General features: G+C 43.9%; 1 protein-coding gene across 2 annotated transcripts in view; it reads left to right on the top strand.

The window, feature by feature from the left end:
* The first annotated feature begins 662 nt into the window (after nucleotides 1-662).
* Tsks (testis specific serine kinase substrate) overlaps nucleotides 663-13,727 on the top strand; it is a 33,515-nt gene continuing 20,450 nt past the window's right edge. For both annotated transcript variants that reach the window (XM_041657701.1, XM_041657693.1), the window contains exons 1-2: nucleotides 663-832; nucleotides 1,136-1,346. In XM_041657701.1, coding sequence (XP_041513635.1) covers nucleotides 663-832; nucleotides 1,136-1,346 — 381 coding nt within the window. The remainder of the gene's footprint in view (nucleotides 833-1,135; nucleotides 1,347-13,727) is intronic.

Raw genomic sequence — 13,727 nt, 5'->3', positions numbered from 1 at the left:
GTGCCCGAGCAGATATTCTAACCCTGTAGACCAGGTCGGTCTTGAACTTAGAGAGATACATCTGCCTCTGCTTCTGGAGTGCTGGGATTAAAGGCATATGCCGCCACTGCCTGGCTTGGGTTCTTTTTTGACAGGTAAAATTCACACACAGTATGAAACCTAAATCCCCTAAAACACAGGCTGAGGAGTTGTGACATATGCCATGACTTCTCTTGACTCTCCCTGTGACACTTCCAGAGCTGGTATCTTTTTCTTGGGGTTTTCTCTTCCCAACTCTGCCTCCCAGACCTCCACAGAACACCAAGTCGTCCAGGGAAGGCCTTGGAAATGATCCCGTTATGTCTCTCAGATTTCAGGCAAGGCATGAAGCAGGATAGGACCTGATTCTGGGTCCCAGAGCTGGTTGCAGGGTTTCCAGCCCACTGGGTGCTCTGGACCCGAACGAGGGAGCTTTAGAACCAGAACCCGACCTGGAAGAGTCCACTGAGGTTTGCAGGGTCACCCTGAGTCAACACCTGTTCTCCCCCATGCCCCTCCCTGTGACACAGTGGTTAGGCCCTTTGTGACCCAGGCCAGGAGCTAGGGGACCCTGAGCGCCGGGGGTGGGGGGCGGGCACAGTAGATGGTGAGTCTCCCCCTGGGAGCAGGCCCCCCCCCGCGCCATGGCAAGTGTGGTGGTGAAGACTATCTGGCAATCCAAAGAAATCCATGAGGCGGGGGACCCACCTGCGGGGGTCGAGAGCTGCGCCCAGCTGGTTCCCGAGGCTCCAGGGGGCGTGACCAGCCCTACCAAGGGAATCACGAAGAAAAAGAAGGCCGTGTCCTTCCATGGGTGGGTTTCCTGCACCCTGTTGGTGATAGGCCTACTGCCCAACGCTGCCTACAGCAAAGCATGGGTGCTGGAGGGAAAGGCGGGGCAAGGAAGAGGGACGGGAAGGCAGTGGGTTGAAGCGAGCATCAGGAGGAGAGGGCGGAGTGATGGAAGAACACAGGCAATGGGGACTGAGCAGGAATTGAAAGCGGGCAGCAGGGCGACAGTAGCTGAAAGAAGCAGGGGGTCCGGTGGCCTCAGTGGACATAAGCCCCGCTCCTCCCTCCGGCACCCAATCCCCACCATCTCCTGGGTCACCTGCAGGGTGGAGCCCCGGATGTCCCACTGGTGCCTGAACCTCAAGCGGTCCTCAGCCTGCACCAACGTGTCCTTGCTCAACCTGACTGCTATGGAGCCCGACTCGTCAGGCACAGACTCTACCACAGAGGACAGTGGTCCACTGGCTCTGCCAGGGCCACCTGCTTCCCCTACAACACCCTGGGCTCCCGAGGACCCTGACATCACAGAACTTCTGGTGAGCAGCTCACATGGGGAGGGCCGGGGTCTACTCAATGGAGGCTGGGAGCTGATCTGGTTTTGAGTGAGACGTTCTAGTCACTGAGGCCAGAAGACAGGCCTCAAGGACTGTAGAGACAGGCTCCATGTGCGAGAGTGTTTCTGAAGGTGTGTTTGTAGCCACCTGGGGGAGGGGGAAGCTCAAGGCTAGAGCAAGGCTCGGGTCTCATCCTAAGCAACACAGAGAATACATTGAGCCACACCCCAGCCCCTCACTGGGGGACTCTAGGCAGGGGCTCTACCACTGGACCACACCCCAGCTCCCCACTGGGGGATTCTAGGCAGGGCTCCACCACTGAGCCACACCCAGCCCCCCACTGGGGGATTCTAGGCAGGGCTCTACCACTGAGCCACACCCAGCCCCTCACTGGGGGATTCTAGGCAGGGCTCTACCACTGAGCCACACCCAGCCCCCCACTGGGGGATTCTAGGCAGGGCTCTACCACTGGGCCACACCCCAGCCCCCCACTGGGGGATTCTAGGCAGGGCTCTACCACTGAGCCACACCCTGCCCCCCACTGGGGGATTCTAGGCAGGGCTCTACCACTGGGCCACATCCCACCCCTCACTGGAGGATTCTAGGCAGGAGCCTACCTCTGAAGCACACCCCAGCCCCTCACTGGGGGATTCTAGGCAGGGCTCCACCACTGAGCCACACCTGAGCTCTTTTACTTTTGAGACAGGTCTTAGTCCTTCGTCCAAGCTGGCCAACCTGCAGTCCTTCCAAGTAGCTGGGATGACAAGCTTGAGCCCACGCTCCCAGCTTCCGGGAAATATTCCCCTTGAAAGCCAAAGATGAGATGTCAAGAGTTTGGGATAGAGACACAAGGCCAAGCTGTCACCCTCAGCAGCTTGAGCCTTTACTTTTATTGTTGAATTTGTGTTTGAGACAGCGTCTCACTGTGTAGCCCCATTTGGTCTGGAACTCTCTATGTAGACCAGGCTAGCCTCAAACTCACAGCGTCCTCCTGCCACCGCGCCGCTCTCTAGAATTAAAGACACACAACACCACCCCCAGACTGAGGCATTAGCGTCACCTCACAGCGACCTGCACTGGGACCCAACAGGGGTTGGTGGCTTCCATGAAGAAAAGAATTTGGGCTTATAAACCAGAGCTAGAGATTTCATGAAAGATGTTTTAATATAGACTTGAAACAGGTCACTGAGGAGAGGCGCTCAGTGGGAAACAGGACCCATGCAAGGGTGACGACTTACCAAGGGAGAGGCCGGGATGTGTGTGTGAGCATCAGCCTTATGCACCACTGGGTGGCTCTCCTTACAGCTCCAAAGGTTTGTGTAGAAAGTGGAGGTCAGCCGGGCGATGGTGGCGCACGCCTTTAATCCCAGCACGCGGGAGGCAGAGGCAGGCGGATCTCTGTGAGTTCGAGACCAGCCTGGTCTACAGAGCTAGTTCCAGGACAGGCTCCAAAGCCACAGAGAAACCCTGTCTCGAAAAACCAAAAAAAAAAAAAAAAAAGAAAGTGGAGGTCAGAGGATAACTTGGAGGAGTGGGTTCTCTCCTGACACCAAGTGGAACCCAAAGACAGAACTCAGGTTCTTGGCGGTACTGCCTTTCCCTACCGAGCCAGCTCACTGCCCTTCACTCATTTGGATAACCGAGTTTATAGACTGAGAGGGTCTGGGGATCAGACTCCAGTCGTCTGACTTGGGAGCAAATGCCTTCACCCAAGAAGCCATTTCGTTGTGCTATGTAATATTTGTTTAACTATGGGAAGATGTGTTGCTGTTTCACCTTGCCTGCCTAAGGTACCTGGTTAGTCTAATAAAAAGCTGAATGCCCAATAATAGCGAAGGAGGAGGTATAGGCAGGACTTCTGGGTAGGGAGAGTAAAAAATAGGAGAATTTAGGCTTGGCAGAAGAAAAAAAAAGAGATGGCAATGATGGTGGAGAGATCAGAGGCTTAAAAGAAACCCTGCACTAGCTCAGAACCGAGAGATGGATATTTAGATGGTTATTTACTTAGGGGAAAACTTACAAATCAGGATTCTCTGCTTGAACAGTGGATGGATATGGGATCCAAACAATCCAAATGAGCAAACGGGAATCAGGGGGGAGGAGAGAAGGGCCGGCGTAAATAGTCTATGAGGCCATGCCCCAGAAGGCGGGTAGTTACTAGCTGTAAACCTTTCTGCAGCACCTCCCTCTTTTGTTTAAATAAGAGAGTTCTAAACCTAATACAAAATTATATACAATAAGAACAAATATCCTATTCTAACTAACTTAAGTCTTGTATAATAAATAACTTGGCCAAGTCATGAGAGGAAAAGTAACTACACTTATCCAGTCTTCGACCCCATGTTACCTGAGTGAGTAGGAAGAACAATCAAACAACTTCCAAAACATACAACAAATCACAGAGACAACTGGCTACCTGGACAATCATCCAAAGTCACATTTGCAACATTGAAGCAACCAACTTTGGCTAAGGCCTAGAATAACTGACAGACTATTTTCAAAGGCAAAGAAAATTTTCAAAACCGTCTTACCCTGTCTTGGCAAGATTTGACAGTCCTGCTTATCCATGTCTGTATACTATATATCTTTTCAGTGGATGAGGCATGGGCATTTCTTTGCCCAAAGGCCAGTTTTTCCAAGAAGAAAACAAGCTCCAAGTGGAGTGTCTTCAGTGCTCAACATTCTTTTGGAAATAGATTCGGGAATAGATCGGTGCTGCCAGGAGCAATTGTGTCTCACTTCAACAGAACTCTAAGTTATTTAAATGCTATTTTCTACAGCTCTTTGTAGTGGTTGAAGATTGCCTATCTATACAGAATATAATCTCTATGTATCTAAAGAACCTGATTAGTCTAACTATAAGTATGACAAACATAGATGACTAGTGATCTATAATTCTTAATACCGATCTAACTTAAAAGACTAAGACAATAAACAACTGTGCAAGGACAATAACCTCCAAATGTAATCAATGTATGAGAATCTTGAACAGAGGTAGAAATGTACACTACAATATGGTAAATATATATATCAATACATAAAAGATGTTTTAAACAGAAGTAGAAGCATGCATGCATACAATATTCAATATAATTTAACTTTATATCAATATACAATATCTATATCAATGTAATTGTCTATAAATAATAACTCACAAACCAATCTATTATCCTATCCAATTTTCCCTTTTTTAATTGATATTTATTGAGCTCTACATTATTTTCTGCTTCCCTCCCTGCCTCTCCCCTCCACCTTTCAACCCTCCCCCAAGGTCCCCATGCTCCCAATTTACTCAGGAGATCTTGTCTTTTTCTACTTCCCATGTAGATTAGACCTATGTAAGTCTCTCTTAGTGTCCCCATTGCTGTCTAAATTCCCTGGGATTATGGTTTGGTTTATAAGCTGGCTTTCTTTGCTTTATGTTTAAAAACCACTTATGAGTGAGTACATGCGATAATTGTCTTTCTGTGTCTGGGTTACCTCTCTCAAAATAATGTTTTCTAGTTCCATCCATTTTCCTGCAAAATTCAAGATGTTTTATTTTTCTGCTGTGTAGTACTCCATTGTGTAAATGTACCACATTTTTTTATCCATTCTTTGATTGAGGGGCATTTAGGCTGTTTCCAGGTTCTGGCTATGACAAACAAAGCTACTATGAACATAGTTGAGCACATGTCCTTGTGGCACGATTGAGCATCCTTTGGATATATACCTAAAAGTGGTATTACTTGGTCTTGAGAAAGGTTGTTTCCTAATTTTCTGAGAAGTTGCCACACTGACATCCAAAGGGGTTGTACCAGCTTGCAGTCCCACTAGCAAGGCAGAAGTGTTCCCTTTTCCCCATAACCTCTTCAGCATAAGTTGTCATCAGTGTTTTTGATCTTGGCCATTCTTTCAGGTGTAAGATGGAATCTCAGAGTTGTTTTGATTTGCATTTCTCTGATGACTAAGGATGTTGAACATTTTCTTAAGTGTCTTTCAGCCATTTTAGATTCCTCTGTTGAGAGTTCTCTGTTTAGGTCTGTACTCCAGTTTTTTGGTTTTTTTTTTTTTGAATTATTTGATCTTTTGGTGTCCAATTTCTTGAGTTCTTTGTATATTTTGGAAATCAGATCTCTGTCTAATGTGGGGTTAGTGAAGATCTTTTCCCATTCTGTAGACTGTTGTTTTGTCTTGTTGACCGTGTTGTTTGCTTTACAGAAAGAAGCTTTTCAGTTTCAGGAGGTCCCATTTATGAATTGTTTCTCTCAGTGTCTGTGCTACTGGGGTTCTATTTAGGAAGTGGTTCCCTGTGCCAATGCATTCAAGTGTACTTCCCACTTTCTCTTCTATGAGGTTCAGTGTGGCTGGCTTTATGTTAAGGTCTTTGATCCATTTGGACTTGAGTTTTGTGCATGGTGATAGATCAGGTCTATTTTCATTCTTCTGCATGTTGATATCCAGTTATGCCAGCAGCACTTGTTAAATATGCTTTCTTTTTTCCATTTGATTTTTTTTTTGCTTCCTTGTCAAAGATCAGATGTTCGAGGATGTGTGGATTGATATCCGGGTCTTCTATTTGGTTCCATTGGTCCTCCTGTCTGTTCTTATGCCGATACCAGGCTGTTTTCAGTACTGTAGCTCTGTATTAGAGTTTGAAGTCAGGGATTGTGATGCCTCCAGAAGTTCTTTTATTGCCCAGGATTGTTTTGGCTATCCTGGGTTTTTTGCTTTTCCAAATGAAGTTATATAGTTCTTTCAAGGTCTTTGAAGAATTTTGTTGGGATTTTGATGGGCATTGTGTTGAATCTGCCTTTTTTTTACAAAAAGATCCCTGAGCTTATAAAATTTCCCCCCAACCCTTAACTGTATACCAGTTATAATCAACCCCTAAATGATGTCCCTAACCCTAAAGACAAACATTGCTGGGAGAGGGGACATCATCTTCTAGAATTACTTCCAGCTGTCATGGGGGCGACGTTCATTCTACAGGATCCTGTGAAAGTAAGATGATGGTTACATTTCAAGATTAATGTCTGGTAAGATTGCAAATAGTCTCTGAGTGTTTTGTGGAGGTCTGGCCAGAATGTTGTAAAAGATGTGCACCATTCAGCTAGCAAGTTGGAACCACCTTGAGCTGCTGGTACCCAAAACAGGTCTTGTAGTAGCACTATCAGTATCATGACATCATATCGATGGTGGACTTGTTGTGGGGCCCCATCTTCTTCCTGGAAACTTCAAAGTTTTTTTTTTTTTTCGAGACAGGGTTTCTCTGCGGCTTTGGAGCCTGTCCTGGAACTAGCTCTGTAGACCTGGCTGGTCTCGAACTCACAGAGATCCGCCTGCCTCTGCCTCCCGAGTGCTGGGATTAAAGGCGTGTGCCACCACCGCCCGGCGAAACTTCAAAGTTTATTGCAGAAAAAATTCATTGTTCATTGTAGAAAACTTATGCATTATTTATATAGATATATACAGACATATATATTCAATGAAAGGTATGATAAAGACAAAAATAGATATGAAGAAAAGTAAAGATTTTTTTCTAAGTTCTTTTTTCTTTCTGTCCCATCATGGCTCCTGACATGAGACAGAAACTCTGGGCTTTTCCCTTAACAACAGGCTTGGAATTAGAGAGGGACCGAGTCAGTGTCCGACTCCAAAACCAGCTCTATATATTTATAAATACATACATACATATGTGTATATATAAACGTATATTCTCTACATTTATGCTTAGGAACACATTCGGTTTTCTTGATGATCCTTATTGGGTAGTTATTTTTCCAACTGTCAGTAGTCAAACATCCAGGGTCCCTTGAATTTTTTTGAAGATGAGTGTTTTCCTGCAAAGATAAGAACAAAACCCTGCCACATCCTATATGTTTTTCTTACCACCAATATGATTATCATTGTGAATGAGCTGTCATTTCTCCTTTCCAGAGATTTCTGCTCTTCAAACTGAATCTTTATTAATTTCGATGGTATCCACAATTTTTCTTCTCCTGTGGAAACAAGAGCAAAACCCCTTCCCCAATGCAGCACATCTCCTGTCTTCCATTACGAGGTCAGCACATCCTTGAAATAAACTGGTTGATTTAATTCAGCAGACTTTTCCATTATCCAGTGTCTTTCTGCTGCTGTTGTCCTTTTCTCATAAGCGTTAAGAAAATTCAAGGTTAATAAAGCATTATGTAATCTATTTTGGGGGCATTTTCTACCCCTTTCTGTTTAACATATCCTTAATAGTTCGATTTGATCTTTCTATAACTGCTTGACCTGTAGGATTGTGCTGTATAACTGTAATATGCTTAATATTATAATAAGCAAAAAATCATTTCATTTTTCTAGAGACATAAACTGGACCATTATCTGTCTTTATTTGTGCAGGTATACCCATGATGGCCATAACTTCTAATAAATGTGTGATTACTGAATCAGCTTTTTCTGAGCTTAAAGCAGTTGCCCACTGAAAGCCTGAATAAGTGTCAATGGTGTGATGTACATATTTTAATTTCCCAAATTCTGCAAAGTGGAACACATCCATCTGCCAGATTTTATTCCTTTGAGTACCCTTTGGATTAGCCCCTGCAGGCAACGGTGTTTGATTATAGAAAGAACAAGTAGGACATCTCTTTATAATGTCCTTAGCTTGTTGCTATGTAATAGAAAACTCTTTCTTTAAACCTTTGCTATTGACATGATGTTTTTTATGAAATTCTGAGACCTGCAACACGCTTCCAATCAACAATTGCTCAATTTCTGCATTACCTTGTGCTAGAGACCCTGGCAGACCCGTATGGGACCGGATGTGTGTTATGTACATCGGACAAAGCCTATTCCTGATTATGTTTTGCACCTGGATAAACAATGAAGTCAATTCTGTATCATCTGGTATAAATTCAGTGGTTTCAATATGCAAGATAACTTTCTGCATATTGTGAATCAGTAACTATATTAAGGGGTTCTTTAAAATCCTTTAGTACCATAAGAATGACATATAATTCTGCCTTCTGGACAGAATTATAAGGGCTTTGTTTCACCTTACTCAATTCATCTGATTTGTAATCTGCCTTCCCTGATTTATTTGCATCAGTATAAAATGTACAGGCTTCAGTTAATGGAACATCACATACAATTCAAGGAAGAATCCAAGAAGTTCTCTTTATAAGGTTAAGTCTATCGATTTTGGGATAGTTGCTATTAATTTCTCCAAAAAAATTAGCAAAGCTCTTTTGCATGGTTCATTGTCTTCCCATAATTTATTTCATCAGCAGTGAAAGGTACTATAATTTCTGCTGGGTCTATGCCTGCTAGTTGACGAAGTCTCAGCTTACCTTTTATAATTAACTCAGAGACTTTTTCCACATAAGTTTTTATTTTTTTTTGCTTGGTTCACATGGTAAAAAGATTCATTCTAAAATATCATCCTTCTGCATTATATTCCCACAGGAGAAATTCTGGAAGGCAATATGACAAGGATACAACTAAGATTTGTATTCATTCTATCCACATGTGCCTCCTGTAATTTTTCCTCAACCATTGTCAGCTCCTTTTCTGTTTCAGCTGTTATTTCTCTGGGACTATTCAAAACTTTATCACCATCTAAGGTTTTTTTTTTTTTTTTTTTTTTTTGGTTTTTCGAGACAGGGTTTCTCTGTGGTTTTGGAGCCTGTCCTGGAACTAGCTCTTGTAGACCAGGCTGGTCTCGAACTCACAGAGATCCGCCTGCCTCTGCCTCCCGAGTGCTGGGATTAAAGGCGTGCGCCACCACCGTCCGGCTCTAAGGTTTTTTTTTAATGAATTATTAGATCAGGTGTTATCCCAACAGCCGGTCATAGACTGGGAATGTCTCTAACAATCTTTGAAAGTCATTAAGAGTCTGTAACCAATCTCTCCTATTTTGTGCCTTTGTGCCCTAATTTTTTGTAAACCTATTTTATAACCTAGATAATTGACAGAATCTCCTCTCTGTATTTTTTTTTCAGGAGCAATCTATAATCCCCATTTAGGTGAAACTATCTTTACTTCTTCAAATATTCTTTCTAAAGTATCTATATTTGAATCAGATAACAAAATGTCACCCATGTAATGATAAATTATAGACTTAGGAAATTGCTTACATGTTATTTCCAATGGCTTACTTACAAATTATTGGCACAATGTGGGACTATTGAGCACCCTCTGTGGGAGGACAGTCCATTGATACCTCCTAGTAGGCTGAGAATTATTATAAGTAGGCACTGTAAAGGCAAATTTTTCTCTATCCCTTTCTTGTAGAGGTATAGTGAAGAAACAATCTTTCAAATCAACTATAAGAGGACATCTTATAGGGATGGCAGAGGAATTCCAGATTGTAGGGGGCCCAAACATTGAATTACCTTGTTGACAGCCCTTAGATCTGTCACCATTCTCCATTTACCAGATTTCTTTTTTACAACAAACACAAGAGAATTCCAAGGGCTAGTTGACTCCTCAATATGTCGAGCATCTAATTGCTCCTGTACCAATCATTCTAAAGCCTGCAATTTATCTTCAGCTAGAGGCCATTGCTTAACCCATCTTGGCTTCTCAGTTAGCCATCTTAAAGGCAGGACTGTTGGTACCTCTAAAGGTTGTTAGTTGCTTTGTGTTCTTGTACAGCCTGAAAGTCTGGTGACCTTTGTTCATAGTACCTTATTACATCCTTCCCAGAATTATGAGTTCCTGGAACTGCAGGAATGTTAATCTGGGTATTCCATTGCTGTAGCAGGTCATGGCCTCATAAATTTATTGCAATATCAGATACATATGGCCCAGCTTTCCTCTTTGACTTTCTAGCCCAATACAGTCAACCCATCTTGTGCTTTGTTTAACTCAAGATATGGTTCCAATTCCTATTAATTGCACACCTCCCTCTTTTTTTTTTTTTCGAGACAGGGTTTCTCCGTAGCTTTTGGTTCCTGTCCTGGAACTAGCTCTTGTAGACCAGGCTGGCCTCGAACTCACAGAGATCCGCCTGCCCCTGCCTCCCGAGTGCTGGGATTAAAGGCGTGCGCCACCACCGCCCAGCACACACCTCCCTCTTGAAGAGGCCAATTTGGATGCCACAATCCTGGAGTGATGATCCTCACATCTGCTCCTGTGTCTATCAAGCCAACACAATTCCGTTTATACGCACTCTCAGCTTTGGCCTCTGATCATTTATAGAAGTTTTCCATAATATATGCTTCTTATTTCCTATTTGAATTTTTGACTTATCCCCCAAATTTATGCCATCATTTAGAACATTATGGTCTTGCACAGAAGGTTCTGGATTTTTTAAAATTTTCCTCATGTGACATGTTCTCCACGGTTACTGGGAACAACTGGGCCACTTTTGGCTTGGGGACTTGTGAGAGGCCCCTCAGGGAATTTCAAGATGGTATTGGGTTGCCTTGATTGTCTGTTGCTGATTCTCATTCATGGTCCAGTTGTTGTCCTTTGCCATACCTTTTACATATACCTGAAGGCCGAGGTCTCCTATTTTTGCCATTCCCAGATGAAATATTATTCCTAGAAATTCCTTGCCTGCAATCCCTTTGCAGATGTCCTATTTTACCACAATTAAAACATTTGGGAGTTTGATGTCTCCTCATTGCTTTGGAAATCGCTTCTCCTACCCAAGATTCATCATTACAGTCAAATGTCTCAACATTCATTGTATGCAGAATCCATTCATCTATAGGTGCTGATCTAGACCTTAAAGGCCTAATTATCTTTTTGCATTCTAAGTTTGCATTTTCAAAAGCCAGATATTCAGGTTCATATCAGAATTATTCGTCTAGCTTCTGGGTCTGTTACTCCTATTTGTAGAGCCTTAATTAATCTTTGTAAGAAGTCAGTAAAGGGTTCTCTCTGTCCCTGCCTAACCCTGGTAATGATTCAATCTTTTCCCTGATTCTTGAATTCTATCGCAAGCATTCAACGCTGCTTTGTGGCATAATGGCAATACTTCTTCATTGTAAAGAGCTTGGACCTGTGGCTCAGCATATGGTCCTTCACCAAGAATTTGATCTTGGGAAACCTCCAGACTTTGTGCTCTTCCCTGTTGTTCCATATTTTTGGATTCCTCCCTGAAATAAATTCCAAACATCAAGGAAGGTCCACCATCCAGGACTGCTGACACTAACTGAGGGAAATCATGGGGGTAGCTCTGACGTTAGATGCCCAGGTTTTTATCATCTCCTTAACAAATGCGGAATGCAAGCCATAAGTAAGGACAGCTTGCTTAATTTCTTTTAGATCATGCATTCCTATTGGCGTTCATCTACGTTTTTTGGCTCCCTTCAAGCCTTTAGAACTTGATGCTTTGTCAGAGTAAATTACAGGGCTTTACCTGGGTAAACCAGTTCTGACAGCCAGTGGTGACGTTGTATCATGTCCTTGTGCCTTCTTTCCCTGTTCATCAGCTCCAATAATTTCCTCAATCATTTCAAATCTTTTTATCATTGTCTCTCATAACACCCGAATCTCCTGACCTGCACATGTTTCTAGTGATTTCACTAAAGTACCAATTTTCTGATCCTCATTCTGCACCCATGATTCTAAGGTTTTAATGTTCCCCCTTTAAAGATAACATCTCCTCTTTGAACATTTTTTGGATATCGTGTAGATTCCCATCCTGGAGGTACATTCTGGTTTGTTTGTTTTTTTTGTTTGTTTGTTTGTTTTTGGTTTTTCGAGACAGGGTTTCTCTGTGGTTTTGGAGCCTGTCCTGGAACTAGCTCTGTAGACCAGGCTGGCCTCGAACTCCCAGAGATCCGCCTGCCTCTGCCTCCCGAGTGCTGGGATTAAAGGCGTGCGCCACCACCGCCCAGCTGAGGTACATTCTGTTAACTTATCTAAACTTTGTGATAACTTCTGAACGTCAAATTCAACAGCATGAACCCTTTCAGACAACTTCCTAGTACCCTTAGATAGGGAGTCAATTCTGCCTATCATAGTATCCACTTGTTCAGATAACCTCTGATTTTTGATTATATTAATCCTGTCAACTAGTGCCATATTCTTCTTTAATGATAGAATTTGGAGAAGAAAACTGAAACCTAATAACCAGTAAACTGAGGTATTCCCATAGTCATATAAGCTTCGCATGATACCATCCAGAGAGTGACAAAAAAGGAAGTAAAGGTAGCAATGGAAACGAAATCTGCCATTACTATAAACCTGTTACCTGGCCGGGCAGTGGTGGCGCACACCTTTAATCCCAGCACTCCGGAGGCAGAGGCAGGTGGATCTGTGTGAGTTCGAGGCCAGCCTGGTCTACAGAGCTAGTTCCAGGGGCTGGAGAGATGGCTCTGGCTGCTCTTCCAGAGGTCCTGAGTTCAATTCCCAGCAACCACATGGTGGCTCACAACCATCTATGATTAGATCTGGTGCCCTCTTCTGGCCTGCAGACATACACACAGACAGATCTGATCTATCTGGGGTACAAAAGCCTCCATCTGTCTTGCTGGGGCGTGGACACAGAGGGTCTGAGCTTGGAGATGGGGAGATTATCATGTGAAGGCAACCAGGATGGGATGACATTAAATCTTGTACAAGGGCCAGTGATGGTGACTCAGTGGCTGCTTCCCAGTCTGACGGCCTGAGTTCCATGCCCTACTCCTGCAAGTGTCCTCTGACTGCCACAGGGGCCCTGCCATGCAGGTGCTGAGCTATAAATAAACAAATGTAGAAAATAAATGCTAGGCATAGGGGCCACACCTTTAATCACAGAACTTGGGAGGCAAAGGCAGGTGGACGTCTGAGATTTGGGGGCCATTCTGTTCTAAATAGTGAGAACTTGTCTTAAAAAAATGAAAATGTAAGGCAGAATCTTATAGACTTAATCATGGCTTCTGGGCAGAGGACTTGTCCCCACTGTGAGGAATATATATATGTCACTCTAATAATGACATAGGGAGTGGGAAATAGAATCCAAGACAGAAAGCTGGATCCTTCTCCAGAGGCTGTCCTTAGGAGAAAGTCCACTCACTATGTCCCAGGCTTTGTGTGGCAGACAGACAGACAGACACCCCAAACACTCGCTATGTCCCAGCCTTTGTGTGGCAGACAGACAGACAGCCACCCCAAACACTCGCTATGTCCCAGCCTTTGTGTGGCAGACAGACAGAAAGCCACCCCAAACACTCGCTATGTCCCAGCCTTTGTGTGGCAGACAGACAGACAGCCACCCCAAACACTCGCTATGTCCCAGCCTTTGTGTGGCAGACAGACAGAAAGCCACCCCAAACACTCGCTATGTCCCAGCCTTTGTGTGGCAGACAGACAGACAGCCACTCCAAACATTCTCTATGTCCCAGCCTTTGTATGGCAGACAGACAGCCACCCCAAACACTCGCTATGTCCCAGCCTTTGTGTGGC

The sequence above is a fragment of the Microtus oregoni genome, unplaced genomic scaffold, assembly GCF_018167655.1.
Source record: "Microtus oregoni isolate MIOR12 unplaced genomic scaffold, Mior012 000000F_ref0000247, whole genome shotgun sequence".
NCBI classification, from domain to species: Eukaryota; Metazoa; Chordata; class Mammalia; order Rodentia; family Cricetidae; genus Microtus; species Microtus oregoni.
Note: the sequence above shows the minus strand (reverse complement) of the source record. Positions and strands in the feature narration are given on the sequence as shown.